The sequence below is a fragment of the Schistocerca serialis genome, chromosome 11 (assembly GCF_023864345.2).
Source record: "Schistocerca serialis cubense isolate TAMUIC-IGC-003099 chromosome 11, iqSchSeri2.2, whole genome shotgun sequence".
NCBI lineage: Eukaryota > Metazoa > Arthropoda > Insecta > Orthoptera > Acrididae > Schistocerca > Schistocerca serialis.
This window is the reverse complement of record NC_064648.1, coordinates 48,346,231-48,373,888: the sequence shown is the minus strand read 5'-3', so window position 1 is coordinate 48,373,888 and position 27,658 is coordinate 48,346,231. Positions and strand designations below refer to the sequence as shown.

Below are 27,658 nucleotides of genomic sequence, written 5' to 3'. Positions count from 1 at the left end.
CTCTTCATCTTCTAGGCTGGTGCTTAGTGTATCTTTGAAATAACCTGCCCATCTTCCCACTATCTGTTCTTCCTCCCTTATTTTCCCATCTTTACTGGAACAGGTCACTGTTTTTGGTTGGAATCTATTCTTCATTTTGCCTATGGCATGAAAGAACTTTCTTATTTCACTCTGTTCCTTTAGTTCTTCTAGTTCTTGAATTTCTTCTTATTCCACTCTCTTCTTTCTCTTGCACAGTCTGTTAGCTCTTCTCCTTAATTCTCTATATTGTTCCACATTATTTCTGGTTTCCCTCTGTAGCACTTTTGTTCTTGCCCTGTTCTTTTCCTCTATTGCTGACCTGCAATCTTCATCAAACCATTCCTGGTTTCTTCTGTTCCTTCTTATGCATATTATTTCCTCTGCAGCATCCTTAATGGCTTTTCAAACCTGTTCCACCTTTCATCTACTCCTACTACTGTGGTCTCTTCATTGCTCAACTTTCTGCTTAGTACTTCATCAGGGATGTTCAGTTTGTATTCCATTTCATCATCTTTCCCATTCTTTTGCCATTTGTTAGTGGCAGTCTCAAGACTGATTTTATCACAAAGTGGTCTGAATCACAGTTTGGTCCTCTGCAGCTCCATACATCCGTAACTGACGTGGAGTGGCGTGCAATCACTAAAATATGGTCAATCTGATTGACTTCTCCATTGGCTGCAGACTTCCAAGTACCCAGATGGATCCTTTTGTGTGGAAAGGTGGTACTTTTAATAATCATATTATTCCTTGCTGCGAATTGGCATAGTTAGTCTCCGTTCTCATTGTTTTCTTCATGTAGTGAATATTTTCCAGAAACTCCATATGGATGTTCATCCCTCCCTATTTTTGCATTAAAATCTTCTATTACTAGCATCAGGTCATATTTAGGTACTGCACAGCATACTTTTTCCAAGTCTTCGTAGAACTGTTCTTTAATTATATCCTCTTTTCCCTCTGTTGGTGCATGTGCATTAACTATTGAGATATTCCTAAATTTACGTTTTAGTCTGAGTCTGCACATCCTTTCATTAATGGGTTGAAATTCTAGAAGGCTTTTCCTAACTTCTCTAGTTATTATAAACATTGTACCAAGTTGGCCTGTTCTTTCTTCTGGTCCACTATATACCAATGAGTACTCAGGTTTATCTATCTGCCCATTCCCCTGCCATATTATTTCCTGTAGCCCTACAATATCATATTTAAATTTTAAAATTTCATTGGCTATTTTTATATTAGTTTTGAGTATAAGATACACCAGAAATTTTTAGGTAATTTTTCAAAGAAAAAATGTCTTACTCATAAAATATGGTATGCTTTTGTTCTCTCTAAAATATAAGAGCAAACTGATGATGTTTCCTTGTGAGTGACACTCTTTGGGTCTCTGTGACCTGCCCTTCTTTCCTAACCTTCCTGTATCTATTACTAACTCTTGAAGTTAAGCGAAGGTCAGCCATGTTGTCTGACAAATTTGTAGTTTTGAGCCATTCCAGAATGTAAGCTCGAGAGTAAAATATAATTTTCTAAGCTTTATCTTTGCTTTTGCCTCAGGTTTCATCTGTGATAGCTATTTTCCTGTCTGAGGAGGAAAATGGCAAATAATTTCCCACATCTATTTTTTGAAAGCTAGAAGTAGAGTTACAATGATACGAAATACATGCCTAATGTACTGATCAGTACGACACTTCCTGTGTACTGACTTGAACCACATAGATTATGTTACAAAATACATTTTGTTTTGTTACAGTGTTAAAGTAATTTAAATTCATCATGTTTGATGCCAGATATGGAACTAGAAAAGCTGATTAAGTTGTGTAATCCAAAGAAGAATTTAACATCAAGTATTCTTACTACACAGAAGGTAGGTCAGGAACAAAGTTTACATTTTTTGTTAGTTAACTTTAACCTAAACAATTTTTTTTTTAAATATGGTGCTGTAAAGCAAAGATTTTATGGGGGAATTATTTTGTGGATGAAACAATGAAAGTTTCATTTGCTGAATACCTTACATAGTAATACATCTGTATATGAAGGCTGGTGCATTGTTACACATTATTAATAGTAGCTTTCTGCTAAATATAATGGATAGTAAATTGGAGATATATATATTATTCCAAAACTGTAAGCAAATCAATTACAATTGGTTCAATGTAGAGAAAAAGACAAGAAAATATCACAAGATTTCAGAAGAAAGGAAAGACAGCAACTTAGCAAATGTCTCAAAATAAAGGAAGAGGAAGAAAGAGTTGTGAAGAGTTTGTACAAAGAAAGTAAATGCAAAAGGACTCATGTCACTGGAGTGTCATCATCAGAACCCTGTTTAGGTTAATACTGATCCCCCTAAAACTTTAAGAAAAGCAGGAAAAGATAGCTACATCCAGACAGCCCAACATGGAAATATGCAGTAACAAACAAATTAATTGTTCCAGTGCGATAACTTCCATAACTAGTAACCAAACATTAACAACACAAATTGAATAACACGGTTTCAGAAGAAGAGAAGCAAACAGTTGATTTTTTTTTTTATTTTAACGGCAGAGATGACAATCGGTCAAGCACCTGACAGATGGGATACTAAATTATTTAAAGATCCTGAGAGTAAGATGCAGAGAGTTTTCCAAAAACACTAAATAGTATTTTCAGCTCAGGGAGCTTATAAACAATTTTAGGCAGGCATTCAAATGGTACAAATAAAAAATACTTTCATGCATTACACATTTTGTTGGTTTTGAATACACCTCAATGTATGTGTGAAGGTATCATGCCAACTCTGATTATCTGGTGAATGCACTGAAAAATGACACAGAAAAGAGCATTTTATCATAAGGTAAGGAGTTACTGGAACATGTAGACTACTGTCAATTCATGTGTACTGTGAATTCATGTATAAAGCATAAAAACTTTAACTACTAAATTTCACTCCAAATTAAATAATGACGTTGACTGACAAAAAAATGAAATGGAAAAAATGTACTGATGTTGACAGGCAACAAAAATATACAGAAGGTAATGGTACCACTGGTGAGGCAGTGTCAGAAATTGATAAGCAAATGTTATATTTCACTCCTTCATTAAAAATTCACAATCTGCTGAACTGGGGACATGTGCAAAATGGATCTCTCAAATCTGGAGATCTACAGACAGGCTTTGTAGATAATGTTTCTCTGATTAATGAAGACAAGTTAAGCTGCTCATTCATCATATGAACAGGTTCAGGCTTCACAGGTTTTACCTGGATGCTGCGGAAACATTTCATCATGCCATCATCACTAATGAGATCTAACACATGTTGCTGTGTGCTCATACAAATCAGAGCTGATGTAAGGAAAACTATCTCATGTCTCAAAAAAGTTTACTATCTGTTGAGATGGCTGTACTTCCCTATTGGAAAACAAGTACACATTATCCACTTTGTGTTCGGAAGTATTTAAAGCGGAAATGGACTTATTCTTTGCTGCATGTCGTGGTGAACTTGTGATGGATGCTATTGGTGGTGCAATGAGGAGAGGAGTGTGAAACCAGATGAAACACAGAAAATGGTATGCTGACTGAGCTACAGATTTTTATAAATGTGCACAAACTCAGATTCAAGCAAAAACCATGTTTTATGGTACTGAAAGATGGTTTCTGGACAACTGAGTGAGCATAACTTACATTCAGGTTAAACCTTTTGCTCATTTTCAAAACTATTATTATTTTCTAACTTAAGGTATCATAATATTCTTGTCGAAACAAGCTTTAAGTTTGAAAAAAATCAAACAACTTCTCATAATTGTGGATGCAACCTATCAAAGATGTTCTGGGTATTCAGAAGAATAAAATCATTCTTTCAGGGAATCAAATGCAGCAATTGAAGACACAATTGCAACAGATGCTGGCAAGGATGTGCATGTTAATCTGATAAATCCTGGATTGTTTGTCACTGTAGAAATTTTAAATGATAAAGGTATAAAACAATTTCTATGGCATCTCTGAAAATGCAGAAGCTATGGTAATGTTTTTCAAACCCATTCCAAAGCCTACAATTTATTCACAAAGTACAAAGTGACAGCACTTTTTGTTAGAACTGAACAAATTTGAACATTAAGAAAATGAAGTATAATGAAAAATTGAAAAACTCATGTTTTAAAATTGTACAATTTATCTATAGTTTTAGTTTTTTAGAGTATAAAAAACTGCATTAAGAAATGATGCTATTTGCATGAGTCATGTACAGAATCTATTGCATCCGAAATGCAATTAGTTTTTTACTTTTATCTTTCAGATTTCAAGTTTTATGTACACTTATTGCATGCCTAATTTAACCCATTCCATATGTATTTGTATTTTTAACGAAGGGTGCAATTCAAACAATTTCTGATTTGAATATAATTCTAAAAACTTCTTTCAGGAGCTATCTTTAATTCCACACAGCCAATTGTGTGAACACATTGTCAATCATTTAGAAAAGGAAACGTTAGTATAACAATTTATGAAACTCACTTTGCATATGCGTGACTGCCCAAGAGGAAACTTGGAATCACTCTATCCTCAGCTGAATTGTACTTTTGATTCAACTGACCTTTAATGAGTAATTATACTGTTGTTTTCCATTAAGAAATAATTGTATCTCTATCCGCTGCAACTAACAGGCCTACTGATCATACAAAAAATTCAAATTATTTCCAGCATCAATTGGTGGATTTTAGTAGTTCAGTCATTTTTACAATGATGTAAAATTTATCAACTACTTTACAGGTTCTGTCAATTCTTCATTGTATTTTCTTCATACAAAATTACTTTTAGAAGCATGCTCATATTTTGATAACCTACAAAATACATCAATGTACTATCTGTGTTGTTCATTAAAATTGTCCTTACCAATACGTCAAAACAAGAATAATTAGCTTTCATGTTGGATGCCTGTCACAACAGAGCTCACCCACATACTACTACTCAAAATGTTCTAAGAATCAATGGTGCACAGATTACAGTCATCTCTCAACGGAGCCACATCCTTTTATGACAAGAAATTAACAATTTTCTGATATTTACTCAGCCACAACCTCACTTGGGGATCAGAATTATTTTGAGAAAGTATTAAATCCTTTATAAACTTGACAACTCAAGACAATAATATTCATCATCGAACACTTAGCACACATGCACTGAGTTAACTGCATTCGGAAAGATATGTACAATACCTAACTGTGTTTGCAATATCTGTACCCAGACACTGGGCTCAACAGACCAAGTATTATTTTGAACATTATATGTACTGGTTAGACACAGATGAAAGGTAACAGTTTACCAGTAGAATGAAAAAAAAAAAGTTATGCATATGCATCCATTTGCAGCAAGTATTTGATTGTTGTATGGTTCATAATATTTTTCAGGAAGTTTAATAGTTAATAGACACTACAGATACAAAGAAGAGAGACCTTAATAATCAATGAAATGTTCTCCTTCACTATTTACAGCAGTATCCCAATGCTGGGGCGACTTTTTGTATCTGTAACTGTAGAAGTCACATGGTTTTTAAAGCAAAGAACTCGTTGAGCTAGGTTCAGTGTGCATTTTCATCTGGAAAGGAAGTTTCTTGAAGGTTGTTCAATAGAGAGCAGAAAAGGAGAAAATCTGCGAATGCTAGATCAGGTGAATAAGGTGGTGTGAAATGATTTTAAAATCCAACTCATGTGTACTGTTTTTTGTCAGAGTAGCATATTGCGGGCAGGCTTTATCCTGGAGTAGTGTCTTCCTAGTCATCATTCATGTACTGCATCTGCAACACATCTCAGTTGTTGACAAATTTCACCAGTAATCAGTGGTTACACCTTGAGGAAGCACTTCACAGTAAATCACTCTGGATGAACAACATTATCTTTCATGGATGCTTTTTGCTGCTGCTTTGTTTGGGCTCAACCATTCTCTTTTTTTCGTTATTTTAGCACAAAGCCACCATTTCTGATCAGCATAATGATACAGGGCAGGAATGGTTAGTGTTGTTCACAAGCCAACTGATGACAATCAAGCACAGATGGACATCGATTTTTGTGATTTTGGTGTAATGCATGTGGTACCTATACACCCTATTTTTGAGTCTTCCCCATTGCACGCAAATGTCAGAAGTTCATGAAATGATCAAAGTTCATCGAATTTGCCAGTTCTCAAGTACAATGACATGGATCACTGTGAATTAATGCATTTAAATGATCTTAATCAAATCCCAAATGTAGGTCACTAATAGCAAAAGAAGTCTCATTAGAATAAAAAAAAAAAACATTTTCTTGCAAAGCTCTGTCCAATGGCATTAAACACAAACAGGGCACAAATGTTTCTGGCTGCCTCCACTGCTGTTACCCCTCTACAGAACCAAAGCAGATGAGTATGTCAACAGTGCTCCTATTTCTCAACTTGGCACTCCACTTTCTAGTGACTATAGTTCCATTCGGTATCTCCAAATGACAATATATAAGCTCCAAGACCAACAGTGAACATGCCATGAAGACAATTTCTTACAGCAGCTGAAAACATTGGGGAGAAAAAGTGACCATTGAAATTAGATCCACGGCACTCAGTCAGGAAGTGTATACTTGACCAGCCATCAATTTTATCAGATGAATGTTCAAATCAATCACAGAAGCAAGAACTCTTCTTGTAAAGGTCATAACCATGTAATTAGTAAAATATTGTGCTGACTTTACAGCATGACTGAAATATGCAGTAGAAGCGGACTGGCATCACATTACAACCTTGATCTCCCTTTACTCGAGGAAACTAGGGCTAAAAGAATTACACTTACAAGAACTAAATCTTAGCTTAGCAACAAAAAACAAAACATTCATAGTAGAAACAGCCAGGACATTAATAGAACATGTTTGTGGCTGGTTTACAGGCAACAGAACAAATATTCAATCTTTATACTTACAAAAACAAACATCATGCAATTCCAAACAAATCCAAATGACTTATAGATAGAAGGACATATCAATGACACACTGGATGAAAATTCATGAGTGAAGTTCTTAAGCATTCGGATTGATAATAATTAAGGAGGCACCAGCATGAGAACAAGTTAACCAAAAAGCTCATATCTCTCTGCCTTGCAATTCTAAGTGTTCCTCCTGAGTGTCAACTTGCAGGAATGCTTTCTAGCATGCTTTCACTCAGTCCTATCCTATAGGATACTCTTATAGGGCACTAGGATTTATCCTATACAACCTTGTAGTAGGAATGTGATGTGAACACCTTGCCCAAACCTCTTCATTGACCTAGGGAATCTTGCACCTACCTGTCACTACGGAACACTATTTGACAAGTTTACTGATTTTTTGACCCTGTTTCAATTTTAAATCCAAGCAGACACCAAGGAATTTTATGCAGTGTGTTTCATTTAGTGTATGACGAACTGTCTACTTCTTCCAGCAGCAAGTCATTTCTGATTGCTTTAAAATGTACAAAATGAATCCTTGAGGGATAAGACTAACTGGTAGCTGTAACAATAATAAGGGTAATGTGCTGTGCAATACAGTGCAGGAAGTTTGTTGGTAGTAATCATGATTAATTATTAAACATATGTAACGTAATTAACAGTTTAGTGAGATTAACACTGAACTGAATCTGAAGATTAGGGAATTCTGTAACAAACCAATGGGAGTGGAAAATATTAGGGAACACACAAAAGGGCCAAAAACAGAAGAGATGAAAAAATGATCAAAAACATAATTTTTCATATGGGTGGTGTACCATTGCATACCTTCACGAAGAAGCACTTCTTAACAAGAAGGTGCCCGAGGGATTGATCAACTATAAGGGGCTGCAGATCTGACCTTGAAATTTGCTTCGTCTCTCAGTATGGTACCTTTTTTATTGGTGGGTGTTTGTGAAAGGCTCCACCTATGTGCATCCTCTTCCAACAACTCTGAACTATGATGCTACATGGCAACAGCAGTGAGTTTCCTAAACTGACATGATTACAAATGCACGGATGAAGTCTATCGCCTGGATGCTTAAATGTGTTCAAAAGAGTTTCGATATTTGTGATCAATAAATGATGAATATGATCCTAAAGACTGCTGTGAAAAGCACCTTGATGTTGTATGTGCACGCATATAAATTGTTCACAATGGGAAAATCTTCGTTTCTTTGTAAATAAAGGCTTCTCAGGTATCTATAGAAGTACAAAACTGACCCCAATTCTGTACCTTTATTTATGACAAAGTTATAGCCTTGTGAAATCCGATGATTTTAAACACCCTGAGGAATTGCTTATACAGGTAGAATTTCTTTCAGTAAGTTATGATAACCTTAATTTGTCTTGAAGAGTTTCAATAATAATAATAATAATAGTAATAACCCAAAAGTTCCTAAATGCAATGTAATATATACCATACAGTTAAAAGGAAGTCACGCTTGATCAAGGTCCGCGTCACTTTCCATTTTTAACCAGACATAACGTCTGAGAAAGGAAAGAAATAATAATAAATTATTATTTCCATTTTATGGCCTTCATTGGACCACTCTCGCCCACTCTCTACAAAGAATTTTTCAGTTTCCTGTCAGCCCAGTATTTGTTCATTCTCTCAGGTCTCATTCTTCTGTCTTCATCAGGAATCACCCTTCCTATTGTCTGTCTGTTGATTCTCATTTGCAGTCTGGTTTTTTTGTCTGTGAGTTTCCTGATTGTCAGTTTTGTTTCTTAGGTCTTGAAATGTAATCTGTAGCTCATCCATATCTTCCTTGATTTCTGTAATCCACTTAATGTTGCACTTACTATTCCACAATTTTTCTATTGGCCTACTGATGATCCTGTTCTCTGGTGTTCTTATTACATGTCCAAAAAATGAAATTCTTTCTTCCTGATTGTACTCATTACCAGTTCTATTTCCTTGTAGACTGTTTCATTTGTAGCTACTCTCCAGTGTCTATCTTTCTGGTATGAGTTGTTGATACACATTCTGATGATTCTTCTCCCTATTTTGAGTATTTTCTCTATTTCTGCGTGTTAGTTGTTTTGAAGATGGTTTCACTTGTGTATGTTATTTCGGGCTGAGTGACTGCTTTGTAGTGCTTTAATTTTGTTGCTATTGACAGGATCTTTTTGTTGTAGGTGTTCTTGGTGATATATTGTGTTGTAGTCAATTTGTTTATTCTGTTATGCCATGTTGGCTTTTCATGGAGTTCATGTGTTTTGATTTCTCCCAGTAATTCAAATTTATCTACAATTTTGATTTCTTGGTTTCCTACACCAATTTTGTTTATGAGTGTAGGGTCAGTTAACATGATGACTGGATTTTCAAAGGATATTTCAAGACCAATTTTTTGTGCTATTTCCTGTAGTGAGAATTTCTTGTTTGGTTTCCTGAATACTGTTGGACAAGAGAGTTAGGTCATCAGCAAATCCTAGACAATTTATAGTTATGTTGTGTTTGGATCTTCCAATTTGGATGTTCTTTGGGTTAATGTTGTACCATTTCATCATCATGTATTCTAAAGCACAGTTCAAACAGCAAGAGTGTCAAACAATCTCCTTGTCTTAAACCTGCTTTTATGATGAATGGCTCAGAGTTCCTCCCTGAACTTGACATATCAAACAGTGTTGGTTAAGGTGAGTTCTATCAATTTGATTAATTTTGTATGGAGCCCAAAATTTCTTAAGATTTTTAACATTGAAGATCTATGGATACAGTCATGTGCTTTTTTAAAGTCCATGGAGTTTATTACAAGAGGTTCATTTTGTTTCTTGTAATATTATATGGCTAATTTTAAATTGATGATCTGTTCTGCACAGCTTCTCCAATGTCTGAAGCCTCCTTCGTATTCACCTAATTCTTCCTCTATTTGCTGTTTGATCCTCTTGTATAGGACTGTGGAGAAAATCTATGTGCAGTCTAAGAGAGATACCTCTGTAATTACCTGGGTTGCTTTTATCTCCTTTTTTGTGGAATGGTTGGATTATGACTGTGGTCCAATGTTTGGGAAACTTTTCTGTTATCCAGATTTTTGTTAGGGCTATGTGTAAGGATGTTTGAATTATATCACTGGCATATGTCCACATATCTGCAAAAAACATGGTCTTCTCCGCACGCCTTGTAAGTTTTCATCTCTGAGTGCTGTTTCCACCTCTTGAATTGTTGGAGGATTCATGAGATCAGGTGGAGTCTTGATGGGTGTGTGTGTAGTAATTGCTACAAGTTCCTGGGGTTCTTCACAATTTAAAAATTTACTAAATGCTTTTGCCATGATTTCAGCATTTACCTCGTCATTATGTGGCTTTCTTCCATCTTCCCTTTCCAGCATTAATGTGGCAGGGGCAAATTTTCGTAATTGTCTTCCAAACATTTTGTAAAAGTCTCTGAAATTGGTTTTATGGTAATTTTTTCTATTGAGTCGGTTAGATCTTTCTGTGATTGTCTCTTGGTTTGCCTGATAATTTGTGTGAACTTTTGCTTGATATTTTTGAGGTTGGTTGTGTCTTCTTCTGTTTTGTGTGTTTGATATTTTAACCATGCACAATGTCTTCCACTATGAATTTTGTCATATTCTGAGTTCCACCAGACATGTCTATTAGGTCGGTTCAATGGGGCTAAATTTTCTGCTTGTTGCCTGAGCATTTTAACATTGTAGATTTTTCTGTGGAAGAATTTGTCCATAAATATATGATCCAGCTGCCATTCTCCTTTTCTCCAATCAGGATGTTTCCAAGTTTTACATTTGTTTGGCCTCCTTTTGAAGTATGTGTACTTTGAGATCAGTTTGTGTTCCCTACAGATTTCAGGAAGTCTTTGACCATTCTAACTTGTTTATGTGGAGCCTATTTCCCAATAATATCCCAGTATTTCTTTTCTCTTCTGAGTTGAGTATTGAAGTTCCCTAATAGGATCTTAACAATGTTAATATTTACATGGTTTATTGCTTGGTCAAGGAGATCCCAAAACTTTTCCACTTCGTTCCTGGTCTTTGTTAGAAAATTCGTTTCATTAGTAGGGGTATGGGCATTAACGATGATATAAATTTTGTTACATATTTTTAAACTCAAAGTTGCAATTCTAGGGGAGGTGGCTTGGAAATCAATAATCAAATGTATTATTTTCACATTGACTATAAACCCAGTTCCAAATTGGGGACATTCTTTCATAACCCTTATTCCAGGTTTACCATTGTAAATTCAGTAGCCTTGTGATTTGAATGGTTCTTCTGTAGTATTTCTTATTTCCTGGAGTCCTGTTTCTAAAATTTTCTGCTTCTCTAAGTCATCTATCAAATCTTTATTTTCCTATTTTAAGTAGAGAATTAATATTATGAGTTGCAATGTCGCTGATCTGATCTTTGATCCTGTTCTTATGAACTGGCATAAGAATGGGTGATTGCCAATGCTCCAACCCATTGACACCTAAGTGGCTACCCACCAAATCTGATGTAGCCTTCTCCCACAGGAATTTACCTCTGAAGTGTAACTAATGCTAATCTAACACTGCTAATTATGGGAATTACTAATAGATTAGTTTGTATGTACGATTCGCTCAGGTGACTACCACTATTTCATACGTAATTTCAAACTAACAAGTGGGGTACACATCAGTGATTTCAGTGCCAACCACATGACATGGTTTTCCAGGCCACACAACCAGCAACACACTATTCTCCACACTTGCACTGACAGCAGCACTCCATGCAGTGGGCACTATCTCTGCCCAGGTCCTATGGAGGCATCCTGTACGACCTGGGATCTCTTGGGTTGCATATGAAGGCCAGTACTGCCTTTTGCATTTTCATGGTAACTGATCACCAACTACAAGCCAGCCACTTTGACAACTACAGCTATGCCTACAGTTCATTGTTTTGGCCAATCTTCTGATTTGCACATCCCTGACTACTATGCATGGTGTTATTTCTGTAAAACCCTTCTTGTGGAACAACACTACTGGTGTTCCACATACTGTCCTGTCTACTTTTGATGCTAATGCATCCCTTTAATTTGTTCAAAATGGCATAATAGGAGTCTCTGTGACCTGAAGTCTTGGTCTGTTAGCTGTGAATCAGCTCCACTCCTTTACATACTGTGAGCTTTTTTTTTTTTGTTTTAGAGCGCAAAACGTCTATGGTCATTAGCACCTGGTCCGTGACTTAGGAAACAATAAAAAACCGAAATTGAAAACCAGCAGCAATGGGAACGAAAGTCAAAAATTGGAGAAACTAAAAGCATAAGGAAGGCTTAAAAATCCGCGACAGAAAGGGGTTGGTTGTCCCCAAACAAACTTCAAATGACTGACGTCATTTCACTGGCACTAATAAACTTGAGAACGCGGTCGGCTGAGCGCGTGTCATCTGCAAAATTTGACGATATATTAGGCGATAGCTGTAGACGGGAGCGTAACGGATTAAAATAGGGGCACTCAATTAAAAGGTGTCTTACCGTCCTCAGCTGAGAGCAGTGGGGACAGAGTGGGGGAGGATCGCCGCTTAAAAGATGTCGATGGCTAAAAAGACAGTGCCCTATCCGGAGTCTAGCTAAAATTACCTCCTCCCGACGACGCGTTCGGGAGGAAGAGGTCCAAGCACAAGGAAGGGCTTTCACTTCCCGCAATTTATTATGGGTAAGTGTTGACCAATGCATGTGCCATGAATGAACAACACGTCGACATAGAACGCTCCGTAGATCGGCGAAGGGAATCGATTGAATAGCTGGCCGAGGAAGAGAGACTGCAGCCTTGGCTGCAATATCGGCCGCCTCATTTCCACAGATTCCGACGTGTCCCGGGAGCCAGAGGAACGCCACCGAGATGCCCCCCAGGTGGAGCAAGCACAGACAGTCCTGAATCCGGTGGACCAGAGAGTGCACAGGATAAAGAGCTTGGAGACTGAGGAGAGAGCTGTGAGAATCTGAGCAGATAACGTATTGTATCCGCTGATGGCGGCGAATGTAGTGGACAGCCTAGAGAACAGCGTAAAGCTCCGCAGTATAAACCAAACACTGGTCGGGAAGCCGAAAGTGATTTGGGGTGTCGCCAACAATATAGGAACTCCCTACACCTAACGATGTTTTCGAGCCGTCAGTGTAAATAAATGTGGCGTCCGTCATTTGTGCACATAGAGCAGCAAATGCCCGACGATAAACAAGTGAAGGGGTACCATCCTTGGGAAATCGACAAAGGTCACGGACCAGGCAGATCCGGGGACGGAGCCAAGGTGGTGCTGTACCCCAAGTTGTCAAGAAGGTTTTAGGAAAGCGGAAGGAAAGAGACTGGAGCAGTTGACGGAAGCGGACTCCCGATGGTAGTAGGGAGGAGGGGCGGCCTGCATACCCTACGTCAAAGGAGGCGTCGAAAAAAATGTCATGGGCTGGATTAGCAGGCATGGAAGACAGATGGCTAGCATAACGGACTCAGAAGGACTGCTCGCCGATTGGACAGCGGAGGTTCAGCAGTCTCAGCATAAAGGCTTTCCACAGGGCTGGTGTAAAAAGCTCCAGACACTAAACGTAATCCACGGTGGTGGATAGAGTCGAGACGCCGAAGAATAGACGGCCGAGCAGAGGAGTAGCCTATGCTTCCATAGTCCAATTTCGAGCGCACTAAGGCGCGATAGAGGCGGAGAAGGACCACTCAGTCCACTCCCCAGGAGGTACCATTCAGGACACGGAGGGTGTTGAGGGATCGCAGACAGCGAGCCGAAAGATAGGAAACGTAGGAGGACCAGCACAGTTTTCTGTCAAACATAAGACCCAAGAATTTAGCGACGTCTGAAAACGGAAGGTTGACAGGACCTAGATGTAAGGAGGGTGGAAGAAACTCCTTACGTCGCCAAAAATTAACACAAACGGTCTTACTGGGTGAGAAACGGAAGCCGGTTTTGATGCTCCACGAGTGGAGGCGATCGAGACATACTTGAAGACGTCGTTCAAGAAGACTGGTCCGTTGAGAGCTGTAGTAGATCGCAAAATCGTCCACAAAGAGGGAGCCCGAGACATCAGGAAGGAGACAATCCATAATTGGATTGATGGCAATGGCAAACAGCACAACACTCAGCACGGAGCCCCGGGGTACCCCATTTTCTTGGGAGAAAGTACGGGAGAGAATAGTGTTCACCCGCACCCTAAATGTGCGCTCTGCCATAAATTCGCGAAGAAAAGGGGGCAGCTGACCTCAAAAGCCCCAAGAGAACAGTGTGCGGAGGATGCCTGTCCTCCAACAGGTATCGTATGCTCTCTCCAGATCAACAAATATTGCTACCGTTTGGCGTTTCCGGAGAAAATCGTTCATGATATAAGTGGAGAGAGCAACAAGATGGTCAACTGCAGAACGATGCTTTCGGAATCCGCATTGGGCATGTGTTAAAAGATTGCGGGATTCCAGCCACCACGTTAAACGGTAAGTCACCATACGCTCCAAAACCTTACAGACACTACTTGTGAGAGAAATGTGGCGATAGCTAGAGGGGAGATGTTTGTCCTTTCCAGGTTTCGGAACAGGAACGACGATAGCTTCCCGCCATCGTCTGGGAAAAGTACTGTCAGTCCAAATTCGATTATAAAGGCGAAGGAGGTAACGCAGACTATGGGTTGGTAAATGCAGCAACATTTGGACGTGGATACCATCTGGTCCTGGGGCGGAGGAGCGAGAAGAAGAGTGCATGTTGGAGTTCCCGCAAGGAGAAAACAGTATTGTAGCTTTCGCGATTTTGAGGGGAGAAAGCAAGAGGTTGCACTTCCGCTGCACGTTTCTTCGGGAGAAACGCTGGCAGGTAATTTGAGGAGCTCAAAATCTCAGCAAAGTGCTGACCCAACGAGTCAGAAATTGCGACAGGGTCCACTAATGTGTCATGCGCGACAGTGAGCCCAGAGACCGGGGAGAAACTAGGTGCGCCTGAGAACCGTCGAAGCCGACTCCAAACTTCCGAGGAGGAAGTGGAGGTGTTAAATGAGCTAATAAAGAATTTCCAGCTTGCCTTCTTGCTATCACGGATGACGCGACGGCATCGCGCTCGGAAGTGCTTATAGCGGATACAGTTGGCCAAAGTAGGATGGTGGCGGAAAACGCGGAGAGCACGCTGCCGCTCACGTATTGCATCACGGCATGCCTCGTTCCACCAAGGAACTGGGGGGCGCCGGGGCAATTCGGAGGTGCATGGTATTGAATGTTCCGCAGCTGTAAGAATAACGTCGGTAATATGTGTGACCTCATCGTCGACGCTGGGAAAGTGACGGTCATCGAACGTCGCTAGAGACGAAAAAAGTGTCCAATCAGCTTGGGCAAACTTCCAGCGTCGTGGGCGCATGTAGGGCAGTTGAGGCTGCAGTCTAAGAACACATGGAAAGTGGTCACTCGAGTGTGTATCATCAAGGGCGAACCATTCGAAGCGCCGAGCTAGCGGAACAGTACCGACCGCAAGGTCCAAATGAGATACATTTGTCGAGGAGGCAGACAAAAATGTGGGGACCCCAGTGTTGAGGCAAACTAGATCTGCTTGGTGGAAGACGTCTAGCAATAGTGAGCCACGCGGACAAGGATGTGGAGATCCCCAAAGCGGGTGGTGGGCATTTAAGTCCCCAACCAGCAAAAATGGGGGTGGAAGCTGACCAAGAAGATGAAGGAGATCAGCTCGTGCCATTTGTGTGGACGATGGAACGTATACCGTACAAAGAGAGAACGTGTATCCGGAAAGGGAAAGACGGACGGCGACAGCTTGGAAGGAAGTGTTTAAATGGATTGGGATATAATGGAGAGTTTCATGGAGAAGAATCATGAGTCCTCCATGTGCTGGAGTGCCTTCAACAGAGGGGAGATCATATCGGACGGACTGAAAATGAGGGAGAACAAAGCGGTCATGGGGATGCAGCTTTGTTTCCTGAGGACAGAAGATGACCGGCGAGTAGGATCGTAAGAGGATCGCCAATTCATCCCAATTGGCTCGAATACCGCGGATATTCCAGTGGATAATGGACATAGGGTGAACAGAAAATGGAGGAATGTGACCAAGGTCGCTGTCAACTCAACGACTGCTCAGAGCTTGCGACCGACAGCATGGAATGGCATTCAGCGGAAGGCAGAAGATCCTGATCCATAAGTTGGTCAGGAGCAGCTCCTGCCACCAGCGATCAGCCGGTTGACCGGCCGCCAGCAGTGCGCCTCGGCGACACAGAAGACGGCTGAGTGTGATTTCCGCCAGGTGGTGCTGCAGATGGGACACGCCTTGGCAGAGAAGGAGAGGAACTGGGTTTCTTTGTAGCCTTCTTGGAAGTATGATGTTTAGAGGAAGGAGGAACCGATGGTTGGGAAGTAGCCGTACGTAAAAACTCTTCACGAGTATGCTCTTTTTTCGAAGTCTTGGTGTCTGACTTTTGGGCTCGAGATTTAGCAGAACTCGACGAAGGGTGAGCCAGAGAGTGGGCAGACGAAAGTGGTGAGGTTGAACGGGCGATCTTTGCACTGGCCGATCTGACGACCGTGGCACTAAAGGTGAGGTCGCAAGTCTGCGTGGCCGCCTCCTTTGTTGGCCGAGGAGAAGCATGGACAGTGCTGTATTTTCCTTTTTGAGGCACGGTGGGCTGTCGACTGGCGAATAATTTTCTAGCAGCAAAGGTCGACACCTTTTCCTTCACTCTTATTTCCTGGATGAGCTTTTCGTCTTTAAAAACAGGACAATCTCGAGAGGAAGCAGTGTGGTCACCCATACAGTTGATGCAGCGAGGGGATGGAGGTGGACAAGCACCCTCATGGGCATCCTTGCCACACGTAACACATTTGGCCAGATTGGAACAGGACTGGCTGGTGTGATTGAACTGCTGACACCGATAGCAACGTGTAGGGTTTGGGACGTAGGGGCGAACGGAAATTATCTCATAGCCTGCTTTGATTTTCGATGGGAGTTGAACTTTGTCAAATGTCAAGAAGACAGTGCGGGTTGGAATGATGTTCGAGTCAACCCTTTTCATAACCCTATGAGCAGCCGTTACGCCCTGGTCAGACAGGTAGTGCTGAATTTCTTCGTCAGACAGTCCAGCGAGGGAGCATGTATAAACGACTCCACGCGAGGAATTTAAAGTACGGTGCGGTTCCACCCGGACAGGGAAGGTGTGTAGTAGTGAGGTACGCAGCAATTTTTGTGCCTGGAGGGCACTGACTGTTTCTAACAACAGGGTGCCATTCCGTAATCTGGAACAAGACTTTACAGGACCTACAATTGCGTCGACACCTTTCTGAATAATGAAAGGGTTGACCGTGGAGAAGTCGTGACCTTCGTCAGACTGAGAAACAACAAGGAACTGTGGCAACGATGGAAGAACTGACTGTGGCTGGGACTCAGTGAACTTACGTTTGTGAGCAGACATAGTGGAAGGTGAGGAAACCATTGCGAAAGAATACCCCATGATTACCGGCGTCTCCGATGACATGCTCCTCCATTGTGGGGGCCCTCTCTGAGGGCACTCCCGCCTTAGGTAATTGTTCACACCTCAGGTCACACCTCCCGACAAACGGACGGAGGGACCAATCGGCACTTTCGGAAGGTATCAGCTCAGGTAATCACCCCTCCGTGGGCCTGGCCGTTACCAGGGCGTACGTATTTGTCCTACCTGTCTACCCGGGGTGGGGAATTATGCGTTACCCCATCACCGGCTACGCATGGAAGTGCGTGGGTCGGCCTTCAGACACGCACAGGGAGGAAGAAAGGGAAAGGAAAGAAGGTCTCAAATGCCGCAGCGGAGAAAAGGGCAAAGAGAAGAGGTAAGGAAAAGAGAAGGACAAAGACATACAAGCAAGGAAGGCGAAGAATGCGGTACATTTACAAGCGTCCGTATCCGGACGTAGGCACAAACCATACTCCCAGAGGGGGAGAAAGGGAAGGAAAGAGCCAGAGGTGAGGGGGGGGCGAAGATAAGGGGGGGGGGGGGGGGGAAGATTGCGGAAATGGAAGGTATGCAGCCCGGAAAGGAAGGCCACATTAGCTCGGGGTCCCGTGCTCACTACGCACGTATCCACAAAAGAGTTGTGGATCCCCTGGGGGGGGATATTGTCAGCTGTCACTAGCATGATAGTTTGGTTCCTTGACCTGTAAGCTTGTATAGTCTTTATCTAATTTTATTTCTGTGACATGTTTAACAATGTGAGCATCTCTTTCCCTTAGCAAGGTCATAAAGCATATTTAAACAAATAATCTTTCTTCTTTAGATCTGCCAGGACTCAAATGTTGAGGTTGGCTTCACCTGTGAACGATCATTCACCAAAAGCCATACACAGGGTTTTTCTATAACTGAAAAATTTGTAACTAATACAACAGGCACAACCGAAGCTGCCACAATATGTACAGGTTGTGGCCTAAGTATCAGGGCTGATCTACAACATACAAATTTTATCTCTCTTTTTCAAAACCCAAAAAAAATTTATGACAAAATCAAGAATAACTATTATTCACACAGAAGATAAGAACAGAAAAATGACCTACACTATTAGAACTTACACTTAATATAAATGTGAATTAGGTTTATCCATCACACACAGCCATTATACAATATAGTTGATATCAACAAGGGCTACAGAAAACAGGATTATACCAGCAACCAGTCCCCTTCCACTTCTGTTTACAACAGTCCGCACATAACAGATATGATAGTCAAGTTCAGGAGTAAAAAAATACTCTACAATTACGAACAGCAAAAAGTTCCAGAAAACTGACAATCTGCTAATTCCACTGTAATACATCCTTTACTCTACACAATTAACAAAAGGCTCATTACTTGACTACATGCAATACATTAGAGATGTGAATACTTACAATATCCTCAGTGACAATTTCCAAATTCAATTCAGGATCCTCCTTGATAAAATCAGTGGACCAAGATATTCCAAATGGATCTTTAACAGACTGCATGAAAAAAAAAAAAAAAAAAAAAATGCTGAAATATAACTGCTCGCTAACTTCTGACACAGTTCTCAATATTCCTTTCTTATGAATATCATCCAACTCTGCACAGATTCTAATCAACTGGGAAGAGTGAGTGTCACAATTCATCCAAATCAGTTCTAATGACTCTGATTTTGCTATCAGCCATTGTGTAGTATTTATTTGGCATACTTTCACTTTCTATTCCTATCACATAATCCATTCTGATTTCAGTGGCACTATGGCCTGCTCTATCGGATGGTCATACTCCCATAAGCAAACTTGATATATGGGTGTGTGGCAACATTTCAAAATTAAACTCAGATAATAGAGAAACCTCAATAATCTTCCAGCTGTAAACCAATAAATAAGAGGGCTTTTCAGTCTTTAATCAAATGATTATGGCATACTCTACATCATCATCAAAATTAACAAAATTTAATGCTATTTACACAGCTTCTTGCTCTTCAACAAATATTTTCAGAGCCTACTCTTTGGGAAACCATGCACATTTATGTCATGTGTACTGGAGGGAAATCAGAAGGAATTACACACAGCCACTGCAGGATTTCAGTAATAATGTAAATATTACAGTAAATAGTGACTGGGAACTCTAAACTATACCCCAACACATATAGTTCCAGATCTTCTGTTACAGCACTGTGACACAGAGACATAACGAGATTAAGTTTCTTCCAAGAGGAAGTCTTCCTTGCTCTGTTGATACCCAACATGCACTTAATGCATTCATTGCATACAATCATAATAAAAAATTAATAAAATGGTAATAGTTTGTAAAAATATGCTTGTTACAAGTTCTGTTAAAATACTATTGGTGATAAACATGAAATAACACATCTAACTAGAGTCAACTGGAAGACCACAAAAATTCTTGAAAATAGCTGGTATCATAGGTTACAATTGCACACCATCCATGATAATTTAGCTTGAATGCCCCATATTTGTGTCACGACATTCTTACTACACTTCCTACACAATAAAGTGCTTGTGTGAAAACTTACATTATGCTCTGATCCATCAGCATGTTGTTTCAGTTCGGGATCTTGCTTTAGCGAAACACTAGGTCCTTCAGTCTTTAATGGGTCTTCAAGAAACTGAAAAAAAGCAAAAAAGTTAAGTGATCAAGGCTTCTGTGTCTTCTTCCAAATGGCTCTCTCTTAGAGGAGCAGGAAAACAGGAGAGAGAGAGAGAGAGAGAGAGAGAGAGAGAGAGAGAGAGAGAGAGAGAGAGAGAGAGAGAGAGAGAGAAACATTCAAACAGATCTTGTGTAGAAACTGTCATGGCCGTAACACTAATAATCACATATATTCAACAATTTGAAATAGGCAGTAAGAAAATGTGGTGACACATTTCAAATATTTGGAACCGAATCTTTGTTTATTCTTGAAGACAGGCACAACAGTAAGCGATTGACCCCGAAATATTGATCAAAATTATTTCTTACATACCAAGCAGCTACCAGCATACACAGCAACCATACATAGTACAAAAGTGGATGTGTTTTACATCACCTCCTAAACCACTGGTTCGACTACAACCAAGCCAGATACATGTATTACTTACTATCTAGACTAAAATACTGAGAAGGTAAGAACCAGCAACCTCCCATGGAAGTGGGCAGGATGATGTGGAGAGAGGAACGGAAGAACAACAGACAGAGAGAGAGAGAGAGAGAGAGGTGGCAGAAACAGATGGACACAGAGAGGGGTAGCAGATGGACAGAGGTGGTTGGCTGATTGAATGATTAAAGGCACCAAACTACTGGGTCAACTGTCCTTCCTCAAACAGGCAGGTGGATCTACACAACTGTAGGTAAGAGAGACCCTACCACACACAATTCAGAGGAAGAAAACCCCAATGTCTATGAGAGGTCAGTGAAACCGATATAAGGGACAAAAGGAAAAAATGAACACAGAGGATGGAAGACAGACAAGGTGCCCCATTTAGGGAGCAGCCAGAAGCAGCAGAACGCAATGAGAGGACATACATCCCCCAGTCCCTGCCACTTACCAGAGGTACTTTACTCATGAACTGCCTACGAAAGACTAGCAATATAGACAGGGCAAGAGAAGTACAGAGACGAAAGATTAATTTGTCTAACACTATGTGACAGGAGGGAATAAGTGTAAAAGAGCAGCTAGGGTGAGAATTGGGCTGGACCACCAAGCCCAGACAGCCACAGCCTGGTCTGTGCAGAGGAGTCAACAGTGTTCTGCCAACTTGTCGATGGGTCTCAATAGCAAGGATGGAGAATACAGCAAAATGTAGACTACTGTTGAATGGGAATGACGACAGTGGGGTGTGTCCTCCCACTGGAAGAGATGACCACAAGTCAGTCAGGTATGGTTGATGTGGAGCTGGCAAAGGACAGTAGAATACTTCTGAGAGGCCTGCATGAAAGGACCTACAAGGATTCGTAGTCTTCCTTATCAATGGTAGTTTGAAGTTAGAGTGATCCATTCCATATTTCAGGTTCCTAAAACTTGATGGTGTAATACCAATCAGAGGTCTGTTTCCAGAATACTCATCACCAGAGCTGGTTTACTGGTAGCCAGTTTGGCCTAGCTACCAGCAATGTTCATTCCCAGGGATTCCAACAATCGTCACTGAGCATCCACCTTCCTTAAGAGCATACTGGAAATACTGATTAGCAATAACCATGGGATGCTGAGGGTAATACTGGGTGAGAGCTTCTAAACTGGTCCAGAGGTTGCAGCAGATGAAGGACCCACCACTGGAGGGAAGGATATGCTTAAGAGCATGAGAGATGGCTAACAACACTACAGCTTCTGGCAAGGAAGGCAGTTCAGTATGACCCATGACAGTGTAAGCAAAGCCCATGTGATCAGCAACCATCAAGCAATCTGTTTAGACTACTGCTGAAGCCCGGTATGTACCATAAATGGAGAAAAATTAGTGGCAGAGGGCCTCAGGAGGGACCATGTCTTTCGGACCTCATGATGAGTCAAGACAAAGCTGTGACCAAGGGGGTTCCTCACAGAGGTGTACATGAGTGGGCCCAGAGGAGAGATGGAGGAAGAAATAACTGGAATTCAGTGGGGAGGGACAGGGTGTGGACTGCAATCATAATCCCTGATCTGGGCCACCATTGTGGGAAATAGGCTTCCATGTTTGGAAAGAGGGGACAATAGTTTGGATGCTTAGGAGAGTTGCAAACATAGGTAGTTCAACTGAGAAGCTGTTGTTTGCACCTGGTACACAATGATTTGACCCCAGCCTCCATGAGTAATCTGTCCATAGGACTAGCTCAAAAGGCTCCTGTTGCAAATCAAACCCCAGAGTGGTGTATCTGATCCAGTATCCGCTATGCTGAGGGCGATGCCGAACCATATGCCAGACTCCCATAACCAAGACACAGTTTGATCATGGCTTTGTAAAGCTGCAGAAGGGTAGTGCACTGTGCACCCCTGTTGGTGTTACTCAGGCGACCAAGTGTACTGAGGTGCAGCAAGCACTTTCACTTACACTGCAAAAGACTGCAAATTCATGTCAACTGAGAACCAAAGACTAGTCCTAAAACAGTAAGTTCCTGCCACACTGAGTAGTTTGTGATCAAGATAAAGTTCTGGTTGTAGATGAACCATACGATGTTGACAGAAAACCATGACATGAGTCTTGGCAGCTGAAAACCAAAAGCCATGGATGAGTGACCATGATCGTTTCTTTTGAATGGTGCCTTCTAGTCTACAGTCAGTGACACCCACACTAGAGGAGCAATAGTAAGAGGCAGAAGTAGTCAGCATACAGGGAGGGTGATACTGATGACCTCACAGCTAGAGGTGGCTATTGATGGCTTGTAGAAGCACAAGGATATGCAGTACAGAACCCTGCAGGACTCCATTCTCTTGGATATGGGGAGTGTTGTGGAAGCACCAACTAGAACCTAGAATATACACTGTGACACGAAATTCTATATAAAAACTGGGAGTGGATCCCAGAGACCCTATTCGCGTGAGGTATCAAGGATATTGTGTCACCTGCTGGTGTCATACAGCTTTTGCAGGTCGTTGAAGACTGCTACAATGCATTGACACTGGGCAAAAGCTGACTGGCTGGCAGACTGTAGGCAAACCACATTATTAGTAGTGAAACAGCTTTGCCAAAAACCACACTGTGATGCAGCCAGAAGACCACGAGACTGAAGGAGCCACACAGCTGTCAGCTCACTGTGCATTCAAGCAATATACAGAGAACATTGGTGGAACTTAATGGGCGATAACTGCTCATCTCTAAAGGTGCTTACCCAGTTTCCGCACTGTGACAATGATGCTTTCTAATTGTTGTGATTGGAACTAGCCCTTGGTCCAGATGCAGTTACAGATGGCAAGGGTATGATGCTGACAATCCACTGATAGGTGCTTGATCATTTGGTTGTCAATGTGACCGGGCCCTGGGGCTGTACCAGGGTAGAGGGCAAGGACACTGATGAATTTCCACTCCGTGAATTGAGCTTTATACAGCTCCAGGTGGCACACAGTAAAAGGTAATTCCTTTTACTCCACCCATTGCTTAAGAACATGAAAAACATGTTGATAAATCTCAGATGCTGAGACTCTAGCATATGTAGAGAAAAATGTTGGCAATGGTGCCTGGGTCAGTGAAGACAGTGGAATTTCAAGGCAATAGCAGATACACCTACTAGTGTCTGGTATATATAGAAATGTCTCATCTTAGGTCAAACATGCGAAGGAGAGGTTTATGGTCTGATGGTTGAAACAGGCTGCTCGCAGCATTCTTGTTTACATCATTTCATCAGGTGGCAGACCCAGGCATGAAGACACTTGAAGTAAATAACATGCTCCATTGATTGGTGCCACTTATAGTGCTGGAGAGCCCACCTATTATCACTAATGGCCTCTACAATTTCTGATGACCACCAATGTATTCTCTTCTGTCAGAGCACGTCCAAGAAACAGAGGATTGCTAAATCAGCTGCCAAATGAATGGCTGTAATTATATTCTGGACTGCCTTGTTGATGCCTCCATGTGGCAGGGAGTCAGGGCCGACATGAAAGGCAAAAGCACTACAGTCAGCAATGATGTCAGCCGATCTGGGCACACATCCAGGGTAGTGATGATGAGGGATGAACAGGGCTTGCAGTTCTGTTTGGCCTCTTTGCCAGTAGGTTTGTCCTGAGTCCTGTATTCTTGTATCTTCTTCACTATCTAGAAAACAGTGTAATCTGTTGGGTAAGGAGTGTGGTGTTTTCCTCAGTGGACAAAGAATGGGAGAGATGCAAACACAGCATTTGCAAGCGATACTCATCCACAATCTCTAGAGATGGGGTTAGTGCTGCAATGCAAAGACATGCCCAAATTCCAGACACTTGAAGCACCAGGGGGACCTACAATTTCACATGGCATCAGTATACCATCACATTGACCTTCTCAGCTAATGAGTCACTCTAAAAGGCCCCTGGGGAAAGGGGAGGGACATGTACAGAGAATGGAGTGAAATATAATGGAGGTCGAGGTGGTGAGAACTGGAGTAAATGCATACCCAGGTGAAGCCAAGAAGTCCACTTGTTTTCCTTCAATAAAAGTTCCTTCATTCTGAAAAACAATGCCCTATCATTATTGTACAAAATATAAAACATGTAGATATCATGAGGACTTTCTGCTTCTCTCCAGTGTCACTGTCACAGTCATTATGTAATGAATTATGGATGCTATGTAACTTACAAATTTAATTATTTTACATTTGAATGTAATTGTGAATTTGTCCTACATATACACAAATAAAAATAAATATAATCGTTTTGCTTGCATCCTTAGCAATCCTTCAGAAGTCACAAAAAACAACTCACGTATATGCCATCTGGACACCCATGGTTGTTGTCCTAGTAACACAAAACTAAAAACAAATTTTTCACTATAATGAACAGGAATAAGGAATAACTTTTGATGTGAAAAGCTATGACTACTTGTTTATCTGCACTGGACTACAAATTCACAGCTCGTTTACTCTCCACCACTTTCCCTAGTCAAATGGTGTAATGATGCAGTCAAACTCTTGGTACAATTACAGTTGTCACTGAACATCTATACACGCTACCAAAGTTAATTTTACAGCCATTTCCCTCCTGTTACATCCACATTTGTTCTTTCATGATTTTTCTGAAATCTCCTACCTGCATTCACCACATCCAGTACCACAGGTTTATCCCTACAAAAGCAGTGGCATAACAAATTTATTTTTTGGGCCACTGAACTCAAAGATTCTCATGGCATTTGCTGTAAAAAGCTAATTGAGTGGTACAATGTGTGCGAAACAAATACAGCACTTCTGCAGTAGCAGTATTAGCAGGTGCATAAATATATTTGGGTTAATAATTTTCTTTTACTGTATCTTTCTGTGTGCAAACCAATATTGTAAGCTTTTCTCCATCTCTATTTAGCTTTTGCTTTTTTGTGGGAGTGCGAGAGCCCTTGCCCTCAATTTACTAATTTTGTCGTTCATCTTAACCCTGCTGTAGCTGCCACTGCTATCATCTGTTGAAAACCTACCTCGAGGGGAAACATCACCTGTGTGACTTACAAATGGCAGAGTGCATTTGATATTCTGGAGCGAATGTTCTGATGACAACTGAGCCACAAACATAAGGGAAGCAGAGTCGCTGACAGGTAAGCAGTTCGAATGCTACAATCTCCGCGATAACTTGGAAGTGATAATAAGTGAACAACTGCATTATCGGATATTACCACAGACTGTAGTCAGTATTGTGCTTAGTGATATTAGAAATATTGGGAGGATGGCTCAGTGTGTTTTACTGCTAAGTGTACCAGTGTTGTATTTTTCAGTGTGAATAAAGTATTTATTCAAGAATAATTGGCATCTGATTTACCTACATCGTAACAATATAATAAAGTGGAGCATTATGTAATAAGGAAAAAAGTAGAAACATCTGACGACTCCGGTCACCATTCAGCTGCAAGAATGCCACCAGATGTAAAGGCAGAGCCCAACACTTCGTTGAAACTTCCACAACAAAGTTCATTGACAGATTCGTTTAATCCCAAGGATATTGGCAATTATTTGGATATACACTACTGGCCATTAAAATTGCTACACCGACAGGAAGAAGATGCTGTCATATGCAAATGATTAGTTTATCACAGCATTCACACAAGGTTGGTGCCAGTGGCAACACCTACAATGTGCTGACATGAGGAAAGTTTCCAACCGAATTCTCATACACAAACAGCAGTTGACCAGTGTTACCTGGTGAAACGTCGTTGTGATGCCTCGTTTACAAAGGAGAAATGCGTACCATCATGTTTCTGACTTTGACACAGGTCGGATTGTAGCCTATCGTGATTGCACTTTATCGTATCGCGACATTGCTGCTCGAGTTGGTCAAGATCCAATGACTTAGCAGAATATGGAATCAGTGGGTTCAGGAGGGTAATACGGAATACCGTGCTAGATCCTAATGACCTTGTATCACTAGCAGTTGAGATAACAGGCATCTTATCTGCATGGCTGTAACAGATCGTGCAGCCACGTCTCGATCCCTGAGTCAACAGATCGGGACGTTTGCAAGACGACAACCATCTGCACAAACAGTTCGACGATGTTTGCAGCAGCATGGACTATCAGCTCTGATACCATGGCTGCAGTTACCCTTGACGCTGCATCACAAACAGGAGTGCCAGCGACGGTGTACTCAACGACGAACCTGGGTGCACGAATGGCAAAACAATTTTTTTCGGATGAACCCACGTTCTGTTTACAGCATCATGATGGTCACATCTGTGTTTGGCGACACCACAGTGAACGCACATTGGAAGCATGTATCCGTCATCACCATACTGGTGTATCACCTGGTCTGATGGTATGGGGTGTCACTGGTTACACGTCTCTGTCACCTCTTGTTCGCATTGACGGCTCTTTGAACAGGGATGTTGCATTTCAGATGTGTTACGACCCATGGCTCTACCCTTCATTCGATCCATGCGAAACCCTACATTTTGGCAGGATAATGCATGACCGCATGTTGCAGGTCCTGTTTGGGCCTTTCTGGATACAGAAAATGTTCGACTGCTGCCCTGACCAGCACATTCTCCAGATCTCTCACCAATTGAAAATGTCTGGTCAATAGTGGCCGAGCAACTGGCTCGTCACAATACGCCAGTCACTAGTCTTGATGAACTGCGGTATCGTGTTGGAAGCTGCAGGGACAGCTGTGCCTGAACATGCCACCCAATGTCAGTTTGACTCAATGCCTAGGCATATCAAGGAGGTTATTACGGCCAGAGGTGGTTGTTTTGGGTACTGATTTCTCAGGATCTATGCACCCAAACTGCGTGAAAATGTAACCACATGTCAGTTCTAGTATAATATATTTGTCCAATGAATACCTGTTTATCATTTGTATTTCTTCTTGGTGTAGCAATTTTAATGACCAGTAGTGTATTAGCATCAGGAAATATTAGTGATGATATAAAACACAAGCTTCTCACAGCTCCAAGGAAAAATGGAAAAGGTTATGTCGTTCCTACTTCTGAGCACAACAATAGAGGGTGGGTGGAACATAGACAAAGCACTATCATCATTTTGAACAGTATCCACAGCTGGTGTTCTCACAAGTTAAATAGGACTTCTTTGCATTAACTGTTCAATTTTTGTGAATAATAAAATGGTTGGAGGAAAGAAATCGATTATCGCCAAGACACTTGTGACTGAACCACTAACAAAGTTTGCCAATCTTACTGGTACAGACAGTAATCTTGAGACTCA

The 27,658-nt window shown here is 41.2% G+C and overlaps 1 protein-coding gene across 1 annotated transcript in view; it reads right to left on the bottom strand.

The window, feature by feature from the left end:
- LOC126427112 (zinc finger protein 726-like) overlaps positions 1-27,658 on the bottom strand; it is a 122,951-nt gene that overhangs the window by 57,009 nt on the left and 38,284 nt on the right. Inside the window, 2 exon segments of the mRNA XM_050089334.1 lie at positions 18,769-18,858; positions 19,899-19,991. Of these exon segments, the coding sequence (XP_049945291.1) occupies positions 18,769-18,858; positions 19,899-19,991 (183 nt within the window).